The 20,756-nt window shown below is 48.6% G+C and overlaps 1 protein-coding gene across 1 annotated transcript in view; it reads left to right on the top strand.

Moving 5' to 3' along the window:
• Positions 1 to 20,756, top strand: part of LOC132567470 (phospholipid-transporting ATPase ABCA1-like) — a 202,481-nt gene that overhangs the window by 56,919 nt on the left and 124,806 nt on the right. Inside the window, exons 21-25 of the mRNA XM_060233146.1 lie at positions 2,077 to 2,292; positions 4,593 to 4,797; positions 5,357 to 5,476; positions 16,733 to 16,904; positions 19,653 to 19,784. Of these exons, the coding sequence (XP_060089129.1) occupies positions 2,077 to 2,292; positions 4,593 to 4,797; positions 5,357 to 5,476; positions 16,733 to 16,904; positions 19,653 to 19,784 (845 nt within the window). The remainder of the gene's footprint in view (positions 1 to 2,076; positions 2,293 to 4,592; positions 4,798 to 5,356; positions 5,477 to 16,732; positions 16,905 to 19,652; positions 19,785 to 20,756) is intronic.

Below are 20,756 nucleotides of genomic sequence, written 5' to 3'. Positions count from 1 at the left end.
GTGGGAGCATGCATGTTATGCCCCTTCTGCAGTTACTCCATTGGCTGCCCATCAGTTAATGGGCTCAATTCAAGGTGTTGACTATCACATCCAAAGCCCTCCATGGCCTGCTGTGCTCTGCCATGATTACGGTTGCCAGCCAGCCCCTTCATTCTAGTGGGAGGAAAAAGGGGGGGAGGGGTTGATTGACATCATGTGACATCATTGGAACATATGAAGAGCCTTCTAGATCAGTCCAGTGAGGGTCTGTCTAGTCCAGCATCCTATCTCACACAGCAGCCAACCAATTCTTCTGGAGGGCCAACAACAGGGCATAGAGGCCAAGGCCTTCATAAGGACATCAGAAGAACCCTGCTGGATCAGAATAGTGGTCCATCTAGTCCAGTTCTTCTGGTTGGCCTCTGTGACATAGAGGGCATAGAGGCAGTGACCTTCATAAGAACATCAGAAGAGCCTGCTGAATCAGACCAGTGGTCCATCTAGTCCAGCATCTTGTCTCACACCATGGCCAGCCAGTTCCTCTGGAGGGCCAATAACAGGACACAGAGGCTGAGGCCTTCATAAGAACATCAGAAGAGCCCTGCTGTATCAGACCAGTGGTCCATCTAGTCCAGCATCTTGTCTCACACAATGGCCAGCCAGTTCCTCTGGAGGGCCAATAACAGGACACAGAGGCTGAGGCCTTCATAAGAACATCAGAAGAGCCTGCTGAATCAGACCAGTGGTCCATCTAGTCCAGCATCTTGTCTCACACCATGGCCAGCCAGTTCCTCTGGAGGGCCAATAACAGGACACAGAGGCTGAGGCCTTCATAAGAACATCAGAAGAGCCCTGCTGTATCAGACCAGTGGTCCATCTAGTCCAGCATCTTGTCTCACACCATGGCCAGCCAGTTCCTCCGGAGGGCCAATAACAGGACACAGAGGCTGAGGCCTTCATAAGAACATCAGAAGAGCCCTGCTGTATCAGACCAGTGGTCCATCTAGTTCAGCATCCTGTCTCACACAATGGCCAACCAGTTCCTCACTCCATTTTGTTCCTTTTGCCATATATATCCAATGCTATGCTTGTGCTCGCTATGCTGCCTTTGATATAACCCATTGCTTGCTGCTTATCTGAAGGGAGGGTGGCATGTCTGGGAACTGGCTAGTTACTACACAACCAAGGTCGAGAGCTGGAGGAGATGCAACCCGGGAACTGATAACACCACCTGTGGTGATGAGAGCTCAATAGAAACCCCGTGCAACCCCCCCCCCATTTTAGCTTGGCATGCTTTGGCTTGAACTATAACAGTCAGGGCAAAGGTTTATAAGCACTAGGAACTGGAGGGAAGGTCAGTTCTGACAATGCGTGTGTATGCCCATTGAACTCCACTTGTCTTTTCATTGGCTTTGGGTCTGACAACAATGGGGCATAGAGGCCACGGCCTTCCCTAGAGGTTGCCTCCTGGCTTTGGGATTCAGAGGATTAGGGTCTCTGAATATTGGAGTTTTCCCTCAGTCACCAGGGCTATTAGCCATTGATAGACTAATTCTCCACAAACCGATCAAATTCCCTTTGAAACCATTTTTAAAGCAATGTCACTTCTGATTGCATCTGGAAGTTATGTCTTGACACTCTAGAATTTCCCCAAATCTCTTACGATTTTTGCCATAGATATCTGGGAATGCCTAGAGTCCCATGACCCCATTTCCAGGTAGAACTGGAAGCGATGTTATTACATTTGAGAGAAAGGCAGGTATTTTAAGTATTTTTTTTTAAAAAAACACATATTTTATCAGGCAGGTATTTAAGTATTTTAAATCAATAAAAATGTGCGCAGTGGCAAAGCAAGGTGCGAGAGTCTGAGTTCTCTGGAACTTAACAGGGTGGTGGGGGAGGAGAAAAAGAGGGATTTTGGTCATGGCAGATGACATCCTTCAGCCACTCCTCTTATTGAAAGGGAGAACAGGGTGTGCTGTGGATCTGATGTCCCAAAAGTGTACCGGCTGCAAAATGGGTGCTTCTGATTACCTGCCTGGGATTGCAGCTTGCACGTATATCAGTGCCTAACATGCTTTCCTGTTTTCTCTCCAGCAAGGAAACATCCTGCCCCACAGTGACCCCGTCTTGGTCTTTGTGTTCCTGACCTGCTATGCAATGGCCACCATCTCCCAGTGCTTCTTGATCAGCACCTTCTTCTCCCGCGCCAACCTGGCCGCAGCTTGTGGAGGCGTGGTCCACTTCGCCTTTTACCTGGTTTACGTGTTCTGCAAGTCTTGGAATGTTTCCTTTCAAGTGCAGCTCTTGATAGTGAGACTGTTTCCCCCTGTTCTCACTCTTGGGCAGTTTTCTTCCCCTCCCCATCCTTTCTCCTTCAGCCTGAATTCTATCTACACCACCGTCCCTGGAAATCCCACTCCTGCACCAAGTCATGCCGCACAACTTATGCTGATTTGCATGAATTGGTCAAATTGGCCATATTCTGTGCAATCTTTTTTCAGTGTGTGTATTTTGCTGGCTGTGAGGATGGGCAAGGAGTTTCCCCAGACATGAATCCCTGCAAAAAATGTGCATTAGGAAAGCTCAAGTCAGCATCTATTTGATAATCTTTTCTAATGTGCACATTTCACTGGGCATACAAGAGGGTGAGAAACGCTTGCCTCCAGCTACCGGCAATCTCATTAAATCAGGACAGCCTTATACTTTCAACCTGTCTTTGTACCATGATGGCTAGGAATTTTGCGTTTTTAAAATGAAAACAATTGTTCTCAGGAAGCTGAATCCTGTGACCAGCGTTCCCTCTAAGTTGAGTTAGCCTGAGCTAGCACACAGATTTTTATCCTCCAGCTCACAGATTTTTGTCTTAGCTCAGGAAGGATGACCCCAGAGCACACTAATTGATGCAGCAGCTCACCGCTTTAATGCTACTACCTCATAAAGTAGAATTGTTGCTCACAAGACTCTGCAGCTTAGAGGGAACATTGCCTGTGACCTGTGCCTCTGCAGAGTTGTGGTGTTCAGAGAGTTCAGAGGCTGGGAGCTTTTTTTTTTTTTTTGTCTTCTCCATTAGGGTTGAAAAATGAAAACCGGTAGAATGTGTAGTCTAGGGGTGGCCAAACTTGCTTGATGTAAGAGCCACATAGAATAAATGTCACTTTGTCGAGCCGGGCCATATATGCCATAAAATATAATGCCTGGGACTGGAGATAGAAACCTCACAAAGAAGAGATTGGATTTATTTCCCATCCTTCACTCAGAGTCTCAGAGCAGTTTACCATCTCCTTCCCTTCCTTTCCGCACAACAGACACTCTGTGGGGTAAGTGGGGCTGAGAGAGCTCTGAGTGAACTGCTCTTGAGAGAACAGCTCTGAGAGAACTGTGACTGACCCCAGGCAAGCCCGGCACTAGGGTTTCGAGCACCCCAGGCCAAATGCCATGCCCCCACCCCTTTTGTGTCTTACCTTCATGAGCGTGCGGCCTGATGACATCACCAGAAGTGACGTCATCGGGCTGCATGTGCTTCGCACAACTGCTCAGCCTGCCCCTCTCCCGCTTTAAAGGGAGGTGGGAAGAGGCCGCGTCCTCCTTTCTTGTGAAGGAAGAAGGAGGCGGCCTCGTTTCTGGGTCCCTCTGAAGCAGGAAAGGGGCAGGCATGGGCTGCTTGTTCTTTCTTTGAGAACGTGAGGCTCGGCACACCCCTACCCCTTGCCCGGCCCTCTCCAGCTTCAGAGGGACCCAGGAACAAGGCCGCCTCCCTCTTTCTTCACAAGAAAGAAGGAGGTGGCCTCTTCCCAGCTTCCTCTGAAGCGGGAGAAGGAGCAGGCAAGGGGTGGGGGTGTGCCGAGCCACACATTCCCAAAGGAAGAAGGTGAGGCCCACGCCTGCCTCTTGCCTGGCCCTCCCCTGCTTCAAGAGGCCACCTCCTTCTTTCTTGCCTCTTCCCGTCTCCCTTTGAAGCCAGAGAGGGCCGGGCAAGGGACCGTGTGAGTGGGGACAGCGTGAGCAGGGAGGGGGCGCCTGTCCCCCTCTGCAGCAAAGTGGCACTCCAGACAGCCACCTGCTTCTCTGACTCCCACGTGCCAGCCCTGAGCCCAGGTCACCCAGCATCTGCACGTGGAGGAGTGGGGGATCAAACCCGGCTCTCCCAGATTAGAGTGTGCTCATTTAACCGCCACACTGCACCGAAGGACACAGGCAAACGTCATGAAGCGGTTGACTCCTGGCAGTAAAAGCAATTGGTTTACTGGGAAAGCCAGAGCCCCCCATCCTCAGTTCTCATCCCTCTCGTGTTTCCTCTTGGGGTGAGGGGAAGGCCTGACAGAGAGCCTGCTTCCGAAACCTCCAGGGGGTGCTTTTTGTCCTTGTGTGACCTCTTTCCCTTCACGGGCTGAGAGAACAGCACCAGCTGCTCAAGGGCTGGATAAGAACCCTGGATGGGCTGGTTGCTGTCCGTGGGCCATACGTTTGGCACTCTTTATCTCGTGAGCTTTGGGCAGCAGTGGGATTTGAGTGGGGGGCCCCCCCAGATCCTAGCTTGTTTGACTAGCTAACTCCTCTGTGCCATCTCCATCAACTCCTGTTCCTTTCCTTTCTCCCCACCTGCCCGCCAGAGCCTCCTGCCCCATGTGGCTTTCGGCTTCGGCTGCCAGTTCTTATCCTTCTACGAGGAACGAGGGATGGGTATTCAGTGGGAGAACCTCTACTCCAGCCCCATGGAAGGAGGTAGTTACACGTTTGCCACAACTATGGCTATACATCTCTTCAGTGTGCTACTCTGTGTCCTGGCCACATTGTACATCGAAAGCGTGTTTCCAGGTAAACAAGCCGCAATTCTCTGGGGTTGACATCTGTTTGCCGTATTGTTCCTGTTTATGCTGTAGAATCCCAACACCCCAAAAGACAAGCCTTCTGGCCAAATCCTGTGGCTTTCCTGCTTTTTGGGTTGCTCCTGGGTGGGGATTTGAAGTTTCGGTAGCCCGCTCGCTGCCTCTCTTCCGGTTTCTGTCATGCCATCTTGGCAGGTTCACTATATTATTGGTTAAAACCGACATTGGACTTAACAACTGTTGAGAAAAGGTGTGCTGGGTTTTTAGGGGATACAGGTACATGGGGTTGCAGGCCATGTTTAAGTGTTGGCTCTTCCAAGATGGTGGGTTTTGTATGTAACAATGGTGTCCCTGTTGCTGTGTTTGGCAACATTTTTGAACCCAACTTCAGAGGGAGGGAGAGAGGGAGGGGGAGGAAGAGCCTCTGGAGTTGAAGGAAAACTTCAGATTAAGCCGAGCAGAGCAGTCAGATGCTCACCTGTTGGTTTAAAATGATCCATGGGGGTGAAGAGGTGAATTGACTTGCAGCCCTGGTTTTCTGTTTCCAGGCGAATATGGGATCCCAAAGCCTTGGTATTTCCCCTTCCAGGAGAGTTCCTGTTTTGGGAGGTCTCCCAGCAATGTCTCCCCTCAACGTTCTCATACAAACCCTCTCGACTCCACAGAAGGTAGGCCTGAATTCTGTTCCGTGACCCTTGGATTGGCCAGTTGCCCAGGTTTTGTGTGCATCGTGTAAAGCGGCATTCCCGTTTCTAAGGAAATGCCCTCCTGCAGCATCCATAGCTTTCCTGAGCCACTCTTTCTGTTGCTTGTGGAGAACACACTGCACCAAGTAGACCGGGGGAACCCATCTAGCCTCCTTTCTGTTGTTCAGGAGAACCAGGGGCATGTCTGTCGAATGTCTCCTTGTTGCAGTGAGTGCATGGAAAAGCCATCTGTTGCAGGGAGGGGTGTCAGGCATCTTGGTGTGCAGAAAGAGTGACTTTTTTCGTCCCCTGCCTAGTGTGTCCCTCCCCAAGAGGCCGCTCCCAGTGGGGACAGGACTTCCAAGTGGGTTTCCCTTTTGCCCGTTTATGGTGGGAGGCCTCCAGCCTATTGCAGCTCTTGCCTGCTGATGCCCAGAAGAAGAAGAGATTAGAGTCTCAAAGGGGTGTACATTCTCTTTTCCCTTCCTTTCTCCCTAACAGGTCCCTTGTGAGGTAGGTGGAGATCTTCTTCGTGGTCTCTGTGCAGTCCCACACATGGGTCTTGCCGCAGGCAACGGATCCATACCTCGGAGTCTCTAATAGCTCGCCTAGAGCGCTTTTTGGCGCGCTTCCCACTTGCTCTGGGGAGCAGGCACCGACTGCGCATGCCTGGAGCGAGGGGGAGGCGCCCTTCCCACTCAGTTTCTTCCTTTCCGCCGCACAGACAACACCTACCTTGTTGCGCTCCTCTCTTTAGCTCGTCTCCCTTCTGTTGGTATTGTATTCCTTCTTAAATTCTTCTTTATTCTCTGTCATTCTTCGTCCACAAAAAACTCTAAAAAAAAAAAGAAGACCTATTTCTGCGCTTGCTTTCTTTCCTTCTACCCCCCCCCCCCTTCCTTCCTCCCCTGTCCGGAGCGTATGGAAGGGAAAATTACTTTTAAGAAGTGTCAGAAGTGTGGATCTAAAATCCCTACTTCTGACGGGCATTCGTACTGCCTTTTCTGCCTGGGTGAATCGCATAGGGTAGATACCTGCCTTCATTGCGCCAGCTTCGGAAAACACTTAGGTCTGACAGAATTCCATCTAAAAATTTAGCCCTTGGACTGGAATAGAGCGAAAAGAAGAGTAAATAGTGAGGCAAATCCTCAATTGCATGAGAACAGCATATGCATAAACGTTGGGCCACTGGAGTTTGGTTAAAACAACCTTCCATGACTGCTGTTGGCATTGACTGGAATCATAAGGTGGTAAAGTTCGCTTTGAGAACATGATTAGAAATGTGAGCTAAGTTTGAAGATCTTGTGTGACCTGTAGGTTTGGAAATGTTGCTGTAAGGCAGATCTTCGTGGTCTCTGTGCTTCACACCCATAGGATACAGCTCCTGCTCCAATCTGCGGATTGGTACCTGAAAAGCCTGGGATTTTTCATGCCCAGTGTCCAGTGAGCACATGCAGAAGCCCCAGTATGTATGCTCACAGGGCTGGCACGAGGATCCTGCAGGTTCCTTTTTGACTGCAGCGTTGGATAGACCTTTTCTTCAGGGCTCTGGTCAGTATTGGACTTTTCTTCTCTCTTTTGCCTGTTTTCTGCAGCCGCTCAACTCCTCTTCTTCTTTGTCGTCTCTAAAAAAAGAGGAAGAAGAAGGCTTTCTTGGACTTCACTGCCCTTTGGGGCCTCTCCTCCCCATTTCCCTCTGGCCTGTCTTTCTGCCTCCATCTTATGGGAAAACAAAAACACTGGGGGTGGGGGGTGGGGTTCAAATGACATCTGCAGTGCGGCAGCAAAATTGCTCCCCCCGACAGGCATTTCCTCTGCCTATTGTGTCTTGGGGAGGAACATCACATGGATTCGTGCCCTCATTGCTCTAAATTTTCAAGCAAACATGGAAAAATCGAGCAAGCAGACTTTCAGCAGCCTTAGTTGAATTATACCGACTAAAATGGCCTTGACCCTGTCGGCGCCGGCTGGCAACTCCACCCAACCTTCCACGTCGACATCTACAGTGGTAAAGGTAGTCCCCTGTGCAAGCACCAGTTGTTTCCGTCTCTGGGGTGACGTTGCTTTCACAATGTTTTCACGGCAGACTTTTTACGGGGTGGTTTGCCATTGCCTTCCCCAGTCTACAGTGGTATTGACAACCAAGTCCCCGGTCACGAGGCCAACACTGTCCGATCACAATTGTACTACCAAACATGTGGGCACCACTGCTTCAGACCCTTCTACTCCAGCTAAAAAGTATTGAGACGATGAGGCACCGAAAGATGAGGCGCTGAAGATGAGGCTTCAGACCCTTCTACGCCAGCTAAAAAGTACTGAGACGATGTACCAAAGAAGGACAAAGAGAAGCACAAGAGGCAGGATCGAACCTCTCATACTCAGAGGACACCGACAATCGTACATGCAGCCCTGCCTTGGAATCTTTTAGCATCACCGGGGAGAAGCCCCTCGGTGTTGGAATGCACCGACTCCTGGCCAATCTGTCTCGCAGGCTCTGAGCACGTGATTGACTTGACGCAACAAATATCGTCCTCCCGTTCTGGTTCTGGTCGACAGAGTGAGAGTGGTTCAGTGTCAGAGTTAGATACATCAACACCATTGGATGCTTCGGCCCCGATCAAACCCAGCCAGGAGCTTACCACTGAGAGGGACATGGAGATTCAAACATCTTTTTGTAGACCACCTCCCCCACCAGTTTGGGAACAACGTCAATGGCCTTATGTGTATGGGGCATACTCATACCATTCTCCATATCCTTGGTATCCCCCTTCCCCGCGATCCTCCTGATTGGAACCAACGTTCTGAAGCTTCTTGCATTTCCAGAGTTTCGTATCATTCCCCAGACCATCGCACTGCGTTGGCAACCGTCTCGGTCCCTCCCCCAGCCCCGCACCGGCACAAGAATAGACCTCTCGACTAAGCCATCGACACTGACTCGTCTCCCTGATCTACCTTCGACTCCAAAATTATCGGAGCATTCAAATGTAGGCGAAGCTTCCTCGACATTGGACTCAGATGCTGGTGAGGGGGACCTGGAAGATAAAACTCAGGCTGAGCCATCACCTCATACGCATATTGCTGAGGACCTTCCCATTTCCCTCTCCGAGGACTTGAAGTCTTATGGGGATTTAGTAAAACGTATGGCACAGGCACTCTTGCTTACTATTGTACAGCCTCAAACTACCATTGATGACACCGTATTTGACATCATGCAGTGTGGAGAAATGCCATTTTAGGCTATGGTTATCTGGGAGTTGGCAGGAAGAGGTCATCAAACTGGACTCAGGCTTCGGCCTCCCCTCTGGTCTGGAAGCAGCATTTCTGAGGAGGCCTCCTAGAGAGATGGGAAGTCTTTCAGGCTGGTCTCCCAGAAGGCTGCAGGAGGGGAAACCAGTTCCTGGGTGGGAACTGGGTTTTATATTAGTGATTTTTAGCGGGAAGCCTTCAGTTTGAGTTGGGCTTTGAGTTCAATCAATTGGGTTGGTGAGTCTGTGCTGGATTGTATGGTCAGGGCAAGTATTGTATAATAGGGAAAGGAGCGTTTTCCCCTACTTTGATTTATTACTTCTGTTCACTTTTTTTTTAAACTGCCCTTATATAGTTGTATGTTTTAAATAAATATTTTGTCTGTTTAAAAAGGTAGTCCCCTCTGTACCACATAGTTTCCCCAACCACCTTAGACCATGCTACTGCAAGAGGGGAGCCCAGGGAAAGGGGAAGGCATGCAGTTGGCAAGTGTGCCAATCCTCCAGGGGTCTCCCAAAGAAGGACTTTGGTCTCTTGTGTTAAGCAGGTGCTGGGTTGGCAGAGGACCTTGAGGCCAGGCCTCAGAACTGGCAGGAAGGGGGATTGGGAGTCCTGTTCCTCTCAGTCAGGAACCCCTAAATTGAGCAGGTGGTGGCAGCGTGCCCTAGTGGTGGGAAGAAGATAAGCTCCCTTCAGGAGTTGGCAACTCAAAAGGGAGTTGACAGGACCGGATCTGAAGGCAGAATCAGGCCAGTTTCGTCACATGCAGTAGCCCTGTCCATCACCAAAGTGATCCTTTAGGTAGTGAAGGAGCCCTGGGCTAAGCCGACCTCAACACCAATTTCATCACAGCGTTTGGATCGCATTTACCCCATCCAGGAACGGGGTGTGGCGTTTCTTTTCACTCATCCTCGTCCAAATTCGGTGGTCGTTTCCTCTTCTAAGGCTCACAAGACACATTCAACTCCTCCTGATAAAGAGAGAAAGAAGACAGATGATGCTGGAAGATTGTATTCTGCTGGGGCCCTAGGAGTAAAGATCTCAAGCTATACTGCCTGCATGGCCCGCTATCAGTACTCCCTGTGGGAACAATTTTGTTGTTCAGTCGCACAGTCGAATCCAACTCTTTGCGACCCCATGGACAAAGTCACACCAGGCCCTCCTGTCTTCCACCATCCTCCGAAGTCTGCTCAAATTCGTGTTTGTTACATCAGTAATGCCATCTCATCTTTTGCTGTCCCCTTCTTCTTTTGCCTTCTGTCTTTCCCAGTATCAGGGTCTTCTCCAGTGAGTGCTCCCTTCTCATAGGGTGGCCAAAGGATTTGAGCTTCAGCTTCGGCATCTGACCTTCCAGGGAACAGTCTGGGTTGATTTCCCTTAGGACTGACTGATCTGATCTTCTTGCAGCCCAAGGGACTCTCAAGATTCTTCTCCAGCACCACAGCTCGAAAGCATCTATTCTTCTGCGCTCGGCCTTCCTTATGGTCCAGCTCTCACAGCCATACATTACTACTGGGAAACCATAGCTTTGACTATACGGACTTTTGTTGGCAGGGTGATGTCTCTGCTTTTTATTATACTGCCCAGGTTCGCCATAGTCGTCCTCCCAAGGAGCAAACGTTTTTTAAATTTCATGGCTACAGTCACCATCTGCAGTGATCTTGGATCCCAGAAATGTGAAGTCTGTCACTACTTATAATAATAATAATAATAATATTTAATTTGTATCCCGCCCTCCCCGCCGAAGCAGGCTCAGGGTGGCTCACATAGCATAACATAAAATACAAACATTACAATAATAAAAGCACACTGTTTACACAACATATTGTATAATACAATTCACTTATATATACTATTACATTAAAACAATCTAATTAAAACCATCACATTCAGTTCTAGCAAATTAGTTTGGTGCTGCAGTCTCAGTGTTACTCATCTTACAATTTTTCGTGATGATGGTACAATAGATTCCACATTAAGAAATAGCCAGCTGAAAGAGGGTAGTCTTGCAGGCCCTGTGGAACTGGGCAAGCCTCTGCAGGGCCCGCTCCTCTTCTGGTAATTGGTTCCACCAGTGGGGAGCTGTGATAGAAAAGGCCCTTTCTCTTGTAGCTTTCAGTTTGGCCTCCTTTGGCCCAGGGATTGTCAATAGATTTTGCGAACCAGATCTCAGTACCCTCTGGGGAACATATGGGGAGGGATGGTCCCTAAGGTAGGCAGGTCCTCGGCCATATAGGGCTTTGAAGGTAATAACCAGCACCTTGTAACGATTCCGGTACACAATTGGCAGCCAGTGCAGTTCCCGCAGCCTCGGCTTTATGTGCTCCCACTTAGGGAGCCCCAATAACAGTCTGGCTGCCACGTTCTGTACTAGCTGCAGTTTCCGGGTTTGGCACGGGGGCAGCCCCATGTAAAGGACATTACAGTAGTCTAACCTCAAGGTGACTGTTGCATGGATCACTGTTGCCAGGTCATCGCGCTCCAGGAAGGGAGCCAACTGCCTCGCCCGCCTAAGATGAAAAAAGGCGGATTTAGCGGTGGCTGCTATCTGGGCCTCCATTGACAAGGAAGGCTCCAGTAGCACCCCCAAGCTCTTGACCATGTGCACCATTTCCAATAGCACACCGTCAAAAGCTGGTAGAAGGATTTCCCTTCCTAGGCCACCATGGTTCAGGCAAAGGACCTCTGTCTTCACTGGTGAGAGATGCTTGGGAGCAGTGACCATAACTTTATTGATTTCACCATTTGTATAAATAGGGAGTTGCCCCAAAAGACCAGCACAACCAAGTTTAACTTTAAAAGGGGTAAATTCTCTGAGATGAGGAGGCATGTGAAGAGGAAACTGAAAGGAAAGGTAAATACAGTCAAAACCCTTGGGGAAGCTTGGAGGCTATTTAAAACTACAGTCCTAGAAGCTCAGATAAAATATATACCATAAGTTAGGAAAGGCACAAAAAGGGATAAGAAAAGGCCTGCATGGTTAACAAACAAAGTAATGGAAGCTGTAAAAGGTAAGAAGGACTCCTTTAAGCAGTGGAAAGCTAGTCCAAGTGAGATTAATAAAAGGGAACACAGGCTGTGGCAAATGAAATGCAAGACTGTGATCAGGCAGGCAAAAAGGGACTATGAGGAGCATATTGCAAAAAACATAAAGACTAACAATAAAAATTTCTTCAAATATATTAGAAGCAGGAAACCAGCCAGGGAGGCAGTGGGGCCCTTGGATGACCAAGGGGTGAAAGGATTACTGAAGGAGGATAGGGAAATGGCTGAGAAGCTGAATGCATTTTTTGCCTCCGTCTTCACGGTGGAAGATGAGAAGTGTTTGCCTGCTCCAGAACCATTTATTTTGGAAGGAGTGTTGAAAGACCTGAGTCAGATTGAGGTGACAAGAGAGGAGGTCCTACAACTGATAGACAGATTAAAAACTAATAAATCACCAGGTCCGAATGGCATACATCCAAGAGTTCTGAAAGAACTCAAAGTTGAACTTGTGGATCTTTTGACAAAAATATGTAATCTTTCATTGAAATCTGCCTCCGTTCCTGAGGACTGGAAGGTAGCAAATGTCACCCTCATCTTTAAAAAGGGTTCCAGAGGAGATCCGGGAAATTACAGGCCAGTAAGTCTGACTTCAGTACTGGGAAAGTTGGTAGAAAGCATTATCAAGGACAGAATGAGTAGGCACATTGATGAACACGGATTATTGAGGAAGACTCAGCATGGGTTCTGTAAGGGAAGATCTTGCCTCACTAACCTGTTACATTTCTTTGAGAGGGTGAACAAACATGTGGACAAAGGAGACCCAATAGATGTTGTTTACCTTGACTTCCAGAAAGTTTTTGATAAAGTTCCTCATCAAAGGCTCCTTAGTAAGCGCGAGAGTCATGGAGTAAAAGGACTGGTCCTCTTGTGGATCAAAAACTGGCTGAGTAATAGGAAGCAGAGAGTGAGTATAAATGGGCAGTCTTTGCAGTGGAGGACGGTAAGCAGTGGGGTGCCGCAGAGCTCGGTACTGGGTCCCATGCTCTTTAGCTTGTTCATAAATGATTTGGAGTTGGGAGTAAGCAGTGAAGTGGCCAGGTTTGCAGATGACACTAAATTGTTCAGGGTGGTGAGAACCAGAGAGGATTGTGAGGAACTCCAAAGGGATCTGTTGAGGCTGGGTGAGTGGGCGTCAACGTGGCAGATGCGGTTCAATGTGGCCAAGTGCAAAGTAATGCACATTGGGGCCAAAAATCCCAGCTACAAATAAAAGTTGAAGGGGTGTGAACTGGCAGAGACTGACCAAGAGTAGTAGAGTGTAGTAATTTATTCACGGTCATCCGACCAGCTTAATACAAACAAAAACAAAATCATAAAAACAAACCCATCACCTCTTACACAAAATTCCTGACTCCTACTATTACACATATTGTTAAAACTCATAATCAAGATTTACACTCTCAATTTCCCTCCTTTCCAACTGAGCAACATAACAGAAACGGGCAATCTTAGATGAAACATCAGAATGAGTGTCAGACAGGAGGAAGGCAATTTGCTCATCCTCCGGCCTGCCCGCCAAGGACCCGAGAATTGGAGAGATTAGTCTTGCCCTCAAGTCATTGTAATTGGGGCAGTGCAAAACGATGTGGAGTGTTGTTTCAACCTCATTGCAATTGCAGGGGCACAATCTTTCCAGATATGGGTACCCAGCGTAACGTCCCAAAAGCACCGAAGAGAAAAGTGCGTTGAGTCGTGCTTTTGAGAAAGCTATCCGATATTTTGGGATAGTGATGTTGAAAAGATACCTGGCCGGGGACAGTACTTCGGCTTGCTTCCCTAAGAAAATGTGCGCAGAAAGACTAGCTCTAGCAGATCTCAGTTCCAGCTCAACCAACCTCAGGCGCAAAAGTTCTTTCGCATCCCTCAGTTCCATCATTGCTAGGGACTCAGGGGAGAGATCACAGAGTCTAAAATGATCTAGACACCTTTTCTCCCAAGTTCCCACAAAAGAGTCGAAAAAAATCAGATGGGGAAGGCCACCTGGCTTTGAGAGAACCCTCAAAAAGTAACAAAGGGTGTTTAACCACATAGACGTCTCGATGCTTGGGACTGACCAAGAGAGAGATCTTGGGGTCGTGGTAGATAACTCACTGAAAATGTCAAGACAGTGTGCGATTGTAATAAAAAAGGCCAATGCCATGCTGGGAATTATTAGGAAGGGAACTGAAAACAAATCAGCCAGTATCATAATGCCCCTGTATAAATCGATGGTGCGGTCTCATTTGGAATACTGTGTACAATTCTGGTCACCGCACCTCAAAAAGGATATTATAGCATTGGAAAAAGTCCAGAAAAGGGCAACTAGAATGATTAAAGGTTTGGAACACTTTCCCTATGAAGAAAGGGTGAAACACTTGGGGCTCTTTAGCTTGGAGCAACATTGACTGCGAGGTGACATGATAGAGGTTTATAAGATTATGCATGGGATGGAGAAAGTAGAGAAAGAAGTACTTTTCTCCCTTTCTCACAATACAAGAACTCGTGGGCATTAAATGAAATTGCTGAGCAGTCGGGTTAAAACGGATAAAAGGAAGTACTTCTTCACCCAAACGTGATTAACATGTGGAATTCACTGTCACAGGAGGTGGTGGTGGTGGCTACAAACCTAGCCAGCTTCAAGAGGGGGTTAGATAAAAATACGGAGCAGAGGTCCATCAGTGGCTATTAGCCACAGTGTGTATATATATGTGTGTGTGTGTGTGTATATATATATACATACATACATACATACATATATATATATACATATATATATATATATATATATATATATATATATATATATATATATATATATATATATATATATATATATATATATATATATATATATATAATTTTTTTTGGCCACTGTGTGACAGAGTGTTGGACTGGATGGGCCACTGGCCTGATCCAACATGGCTTCTCTTATGTTCTTATGGATTCAACTTCAACCTTCTCAGCCTGAGCCATCCTGCCATGGCTTGCAATGCCAGGTCCAGATTTTCTGGGATTCAGCCAGGCTGGCCATCCATCAGTAGATAGAGCTGGGTGTCATTAGCATATTGGTGACAGCCCAGCCCATACCTCCAGGCAATCTGGGCAAGGGGGTGCATGTAGATGTTAAACAACATCGGGGAGAGCACCACCCCCTGTGGCACCCCACAATTAAGTGGATGCCTCTGGGACAGTTCTCCCCCAATCGCCACCCTTTGTCCCCGACCTTCAAGGAAAGAGGAAAGCCATTGCAAGATACTTCCATATCTTCCCCTTCTATTTGCCATGGTGTGATGGGGCTGGATGCCATTACGGACTTTTGTTGGCAGGGTGATGTCTCTGCTTTTTATTATACTGTCCAGGTTCACCATAGCTGTCCTCCCAAGGAGCAAACGTTTTTTTTAATTTCATGGCTACAGACTGAACCTTTCCTCAATTAGAGTTTACCTGGCAGCAATCTCGTCCTATCATGTTCAGGTGGAGGGCCCCTCCATCTTCACTCACCCACATACTAAGAGGTTCTTGAAAGGACTATTGAGGATGTATCCTTCATCCATGAACCCTTCGTCTACTTGGGATCTTCCACTAGTCCTGGATAAACTGACTAGGCATCCGTTTGAACCCCTGGCAACATGTTCCTTGCAATTCCTGGTGTGACTTTCCTCCTAAAAGCAGTCTCTGAGTTCCACTTTGGCCTTGGCGTTCGGCTCCGTAGTTTCTATCCCTTGCCAAGCTCAGATGAAGAGCGGCGTTTGCACTCGTTGGACATTAAGCGAGTGCTACTTTTTCCTTCAGTCGGACAAAGAGTTATAGGAAGGATCCACATTTATTCGTCTGCTATGCTACTCCTAAACTGAGTGCAAGATCTCGGCACCGAGACTTTCTAAGTGGCTTACAGAAACCATTGAACTCTGCTACGTTCTTGTGAAGAGACCCCTGCCTGGACCTATTTGCGGACATTCCACATGTGCCATGGCAGTCTGCTGCATTCTTTAAAGGTTGCTTCCTTGATGGACATCTGCAAGGCAGCTACATGGTCCTCACTGAAGCACTACGCCCTAGGCATGCGCAGATAACAAAGGGCCCAGTTGGGGAAACTGGTGTTGTAAGCTGCTTCTTCTGGTTGACCGCCAGCTCCCACCTCCAGGTATGTCGAGCTTGCTAATCTCCCATGGGTGTGAAGCACAGAGACCACGAAGAAGATAAACAGGTTGCTTACCTATAACTGATGCTCTTCGAATGGTCATCTATGCATTCATACCACCTGCCCTCCTTCCCCTCTGCTGTCAGTATCCCTCTTTCGGGAATTGGCAGCAGTCAGAAGAACTGGTGGGATCGTCGCGCCAGCCCCATGAGCGTGTGTACTGAGGCTTCTGTGCTGGGCACGAAAAATCCCAGGCTTTTCAGGTACTGATCTGGGGATCGGTGAAGGTGCTCTATCCCATGGGTGTGAATGCACAGATGACCTCTTGAAGAAGAAGATATTGGATTTATATCCCGCCCTCCACTCAGAAGAGTCTCAGAGCGGCTCACAATCTCCTTTACCTTCCTCCCCCGCAACAGACACCCTGTGAGGTAGGTGGGGCTGGAGAGGGCTCTCCCAGCAGCTGCCCTTTCAAGGACAACCTCTGGCAGAGCTTTGGCTGACCCAAGGCCATGCCAGCAGGTGCAAGTGGAGGAGTGGGGAATCAAACCCGGTTTTCCCAGATAAGAGTCCGCGCACTTAACCACTACACCAGACTGGCTCTCCAGTCACAGGTAAGCAACCTGCTTTTTCTCAGCATCCTCAAGGCCCATGTTTCCCTGTCATGTTACTTTCCAGATAGAACAATTTCATTGCTCAGACCATTTTGAATATTTCCATTCTGCTGCATTGCCTCAGCAATGATACATGCCGGCTTGAGCCGAATCCCCCTTAACACTCACCTCTGGGAACACCTCATCCAAACTCTTCTTTGCCCTCTCTCCCAGCACTGATGGAGGATCCTCCTGACCACTTAAAGGTGGGTGTCTCGATCCGCAACCTGGTGAAGATCTACCCTGGCACCAAGAAGATTGTTGTCAACAGGCTCAGCCTTGACTTCTACGAGGGCCAGATCTCAGCCTTCCTGGGCCAGAATGGTGCCGGCAAGACCACCACCATGTAAGATGAGTTTTGAACAGTCTGGGCATGTCCTACTTTGAAGATTTTGTCTTTTTACTCGTGGGTATAGGCAGCGTCCTGAGGGATAGGTCTATTGTCCGCAATAGCTAAATGGAATCTCCATGGATAGGGGAAGTCCACCACAGTAGAGAAGGGCAGTTGCCTTCACGATCTGCAGCTGGACTTGGCTGGAAACATTTGGCTGGCCACTCTAGTTAGCAGAATGCTGGGCTGGGTAGAGGTTTGGTCTGATAGGGCACAGCTGCGCTTTGATTGTTGAGGAGAGAGGATTCAGCTGAGTTCATAGGACTTGAACCCTGGCAGGTCGGCTCATACAGACTTCCAGAGCAACCCTGGCTTGGTTTCGCATCTTTCAGTCCTGGGAGGTAATAACTGTCTCCTCCCACCCCACCCCAGGCTTATTCAAACGCATGCTATAATAATAATAATAATAAAATTTTATTTATACCCCGCCCTCCCCACCGAGGTAGGCTCAGGGCGGCTTATGCTGAGGCATCTGTGCACCTACCACTCAGTGGGACTATCTCAGGTCTCTCCCTTCCCAGCCTTTCAGCTAGACCAGGGGTGGCCAACGGTAGCTCTCCAGATGTTTTTTTTGCCTACAGCTCCCATCAGCCCCAGCCAGCATGGCCAATGGCTGGGGCTGATGGGAGTGGTAGGCAAAAAAAAACATTTGGAGAGCTACCATTGGCCACCCCTGAACTAGACAATTTCAGGCCCTGGGAAGAACCTCTTTTTGCCTAAGACCCTGGAGAACTTCAGAACACAAAGAGCTTGGGGGGACCAGTTCTTTGTAAGACAGCTTCGTATATCTGTAACCCTTTGACCCTTTAAAGGGCCAGGGTTGTGGTCACAGAGTTGTGCCCCCCCCTTAAAACAAGAACAGCAGTTAAACAGCTTTTATTTAGAGGCAGAGAACATATGTAGGACTATGAGATTTTAACAAAATGATGTTCATTGTAAGAATATGCTGAGCTGTTTCAAAATCAAGGGAAAAGAGAAAGTCTCTTGAATCTCTGGGCTCTCTGAGTCAAACTGCTGACAGGTCTTGCTGGACACAGGGCTGTCCCTGCCACTAAGCAAACTGGGTGCGCCAAATTGGGCGCTCCTCACATGACTCGGAGAGGTAGCTGCCCAATGGTTTCATCTTCAAGTCCTCTGTGAGAGGTGCAGGCAGCAGGGGCTTTCTCCCTGCTTTTGCACCCCACAGGGAGAGGATTCCTCCCCCCCCTCAGGACAACTCTATCCCTCCATTCTATCCTGTGGCCCATAGGATAGAATGGAGTCCATTCTATCCTATGGGCCCATAGGACAGAATGGAGGGATCAGGCCGCCTCTGCTGTGTGACCCCAGAGAAGGGGGTCCATCCTATCATGGAGGGACGGTGGCTCAGTAGTAGAGCATCTGCTTGGGAAGCAGAAGGTCCCAGGTTCAATCCCCGGCATCTCCAAAAAAAGGTCCAGGCAAGTAGGCGTGAAAAACCTCAGCTTGAGACCCTGGAGAGCCGCTGCCAATCTGAGAAGACAATACTGACTTTGATGGACCGTGGGTCTGATTCAGTATAAGGCAGCTTCATATGTTCATGTTCATATCAGCCCATAACATAGAACAGAGTCCATTCTATCCTGTGGGCCTATAGGTTAGAATGGAAGGATCAGGCTGCTGCTGCAGTGCCACGCTGCAGGAGGGGTTTTAGACTTTAAACCCTTTCTCTGGGGTCATGCCATAGCGGTGGCTGAATCTCTTCATTCCATCCTTTGGGCCCGTTGGATAGAATGATCTGGCCACAGCTACACCAGAGGAAGGGGGGGCACACAGGGCATCTTTCAGTCCTGGGAGGTAATAACTGTCTCCCACCCCACCCCACCCCACCCTTGGCTTGTTCAAATGCATGCTTGGGCATCTGTGCACCTACCACCCAGTGGGACTGTCTCAGGTCTCTCCCTTCCCAGCCTTTCAGCTAGACAATTTCAGGTCCTGGGAAGAACCTCTCTTTGCCTAAGACCCCACAGAACTTCAGAGCACACAGCGCTTGGGGGACCAGTTCTTTGTAAGACAGCTTTATATATCTGTAACTCTTTGACCCTTTAATGGGCCAGGGTTGTGGTCACATGGTTAGGGTTAGGGGGTTAGGGTTAGGGGGTTGGGGTTAGGGTTAGGGTTAGGGGGTTAGGGTTAGGGGTTAGGGTTTTATTTAAAGATAGAGTAAGATAACAGATGTAGGACTGGGCATTTTGAACAAAACAATGTGTCGTGGTTTTTTTCTATCAGGAACTCAGTTGCATATTAGGCCTGATGTAGCCTGATGTAGCCAATCCTCCACGAACTTACAGGGCTCTTATTACAGGGCCTACTGTAAGCTCTTGGAGGATTGGCTACATCGGGTGTGTGGCCTAATATGCAAAGGAGTTCCTGCTCCAAAAAAAAAAAAGCCCTGATGATGTGCATCAAAAAATATACTGAGCTGTCCCAAAGTCAAAATGAAAAGAGAAAGTCTCTTGAGTCTCTGGGCTCTCTGAGTCAAACTGCTGAGAGGTCTTGGTGGACAGTTATTGTGCCTTCTGGGCGGAGGGAGGGTTTTGATGGCCCAGAATGTTTTGCTCTCTCGGGCATTTTGGAACTCATCTCTCATGCCACCCCTTCTCTGTGGTCTTTTCTTTGCCCTGCATTGCAGCTGAGAGGGGCTTTACTTGGGGCTGATTTTTCCTTCTCTTCTGCCCCTCCCAGTAACATCCTGACTGGCCTAGTGCCCCCCACTTCTGGCACCGCCTATGTCTTGGGGAAGGACATCCGCTCAGAAATGAATACCATCCGGAAGACGTTGGGGATGTGCCCTCAACACAACGTCCTCTTTGACATGTAAGGCTTCTGGGTCAGTCCCTGAAATGGAAGTGGCAGTAGAAAGGGAAAAGCTGGAGCACCTTCCCAGTGAGTCTGGGACTTCTCTGTTTAGAAAAGAGGTGACTAAGGGAGAGCATGATAGAGGCTTACAAAACTACTAGTAATAAGGCCTGTTATAAAGAAAAGTACAATGAGCTCTAGAAGGAGGCTCTGGGCGAGTGCTCCCCTTGCTGACTTTCAGCCCACCCAAGTGAAGGCATTCACTTCCCCCACACACACCTCAGGGGGAGCCGATCTCTGCCATCGGGAGAGGAATTGTAATTCTGTGTGATCTCCAGGACTCAAAAGTGGCATTCTACCTGTCTGAGGTCCCATCTTTACAGGCAGGCAATCAGCCGATGCTGTGCGCACTTCACTGGTTACCAATTGAGTACTGAATCTGCTTCAGGGTTTTGGTATTGACCTTTAAAGCCTTACGCGGCCTGGGACCGACATACTTGTGGCACCGCCTCGCCCCATACGAGCCCCAAAGACTGCTGTGATTGGCCAACCAATATCTTCTGGCCATCCCCTTCGGTTGAGGCAGGCGGACGTCATTCCATTCTACTGCTTATACAATCTATTTCCCTCCCCCGCAATGGGCTATAAAACTACAAGCCGGAATATTTGTTTTATCTGAAATATGTGCCTGCCTGCATATGTATATTTTTGTAGCTTTGTTTTACTAGTATATTATTGAGCCATTGCTGTATTTTAACTGTTTTATTATGACTGTGATCCACCCTGAGCCCGTATGGGAAAGGGTGGAATATAAATCAACCAAATAAATAAATAAATATTCACCTTCGCCAGACCCCACCACTGAAATCTCCAGAAATTTCCTAACCTAGAGTTGGCAACCCTATCTCCATCCCTTTACTTGCCCCTCTGACTTCAGCTTTCCATCGCCTTCCCCCTCCCTGCAGCCTTTACATAGGAAAAGGACAGTCT

The sequence above is a fragment of the Heteronotia binoei genome, chromosome 2 (genome assembly GCF_032191835.1).
Source record: "Heteronotia binoei isolate CCM8104 ecotype False Entrance Well chromosome 2, APGP_CSIRO_Hbin_v1, whole genome shotgun sequence".
Lineage (NCBI taxonomy): Eukaryota > Metazoa > Chordata > Lepidosauria > Squamata > Gekkonidae > Heteronotia > Heteronotia binoei.
Note: the sequence above shows the minus strand (reverse complement) of the source record. Positions and strands in the feature narration are given on the sequence as shown.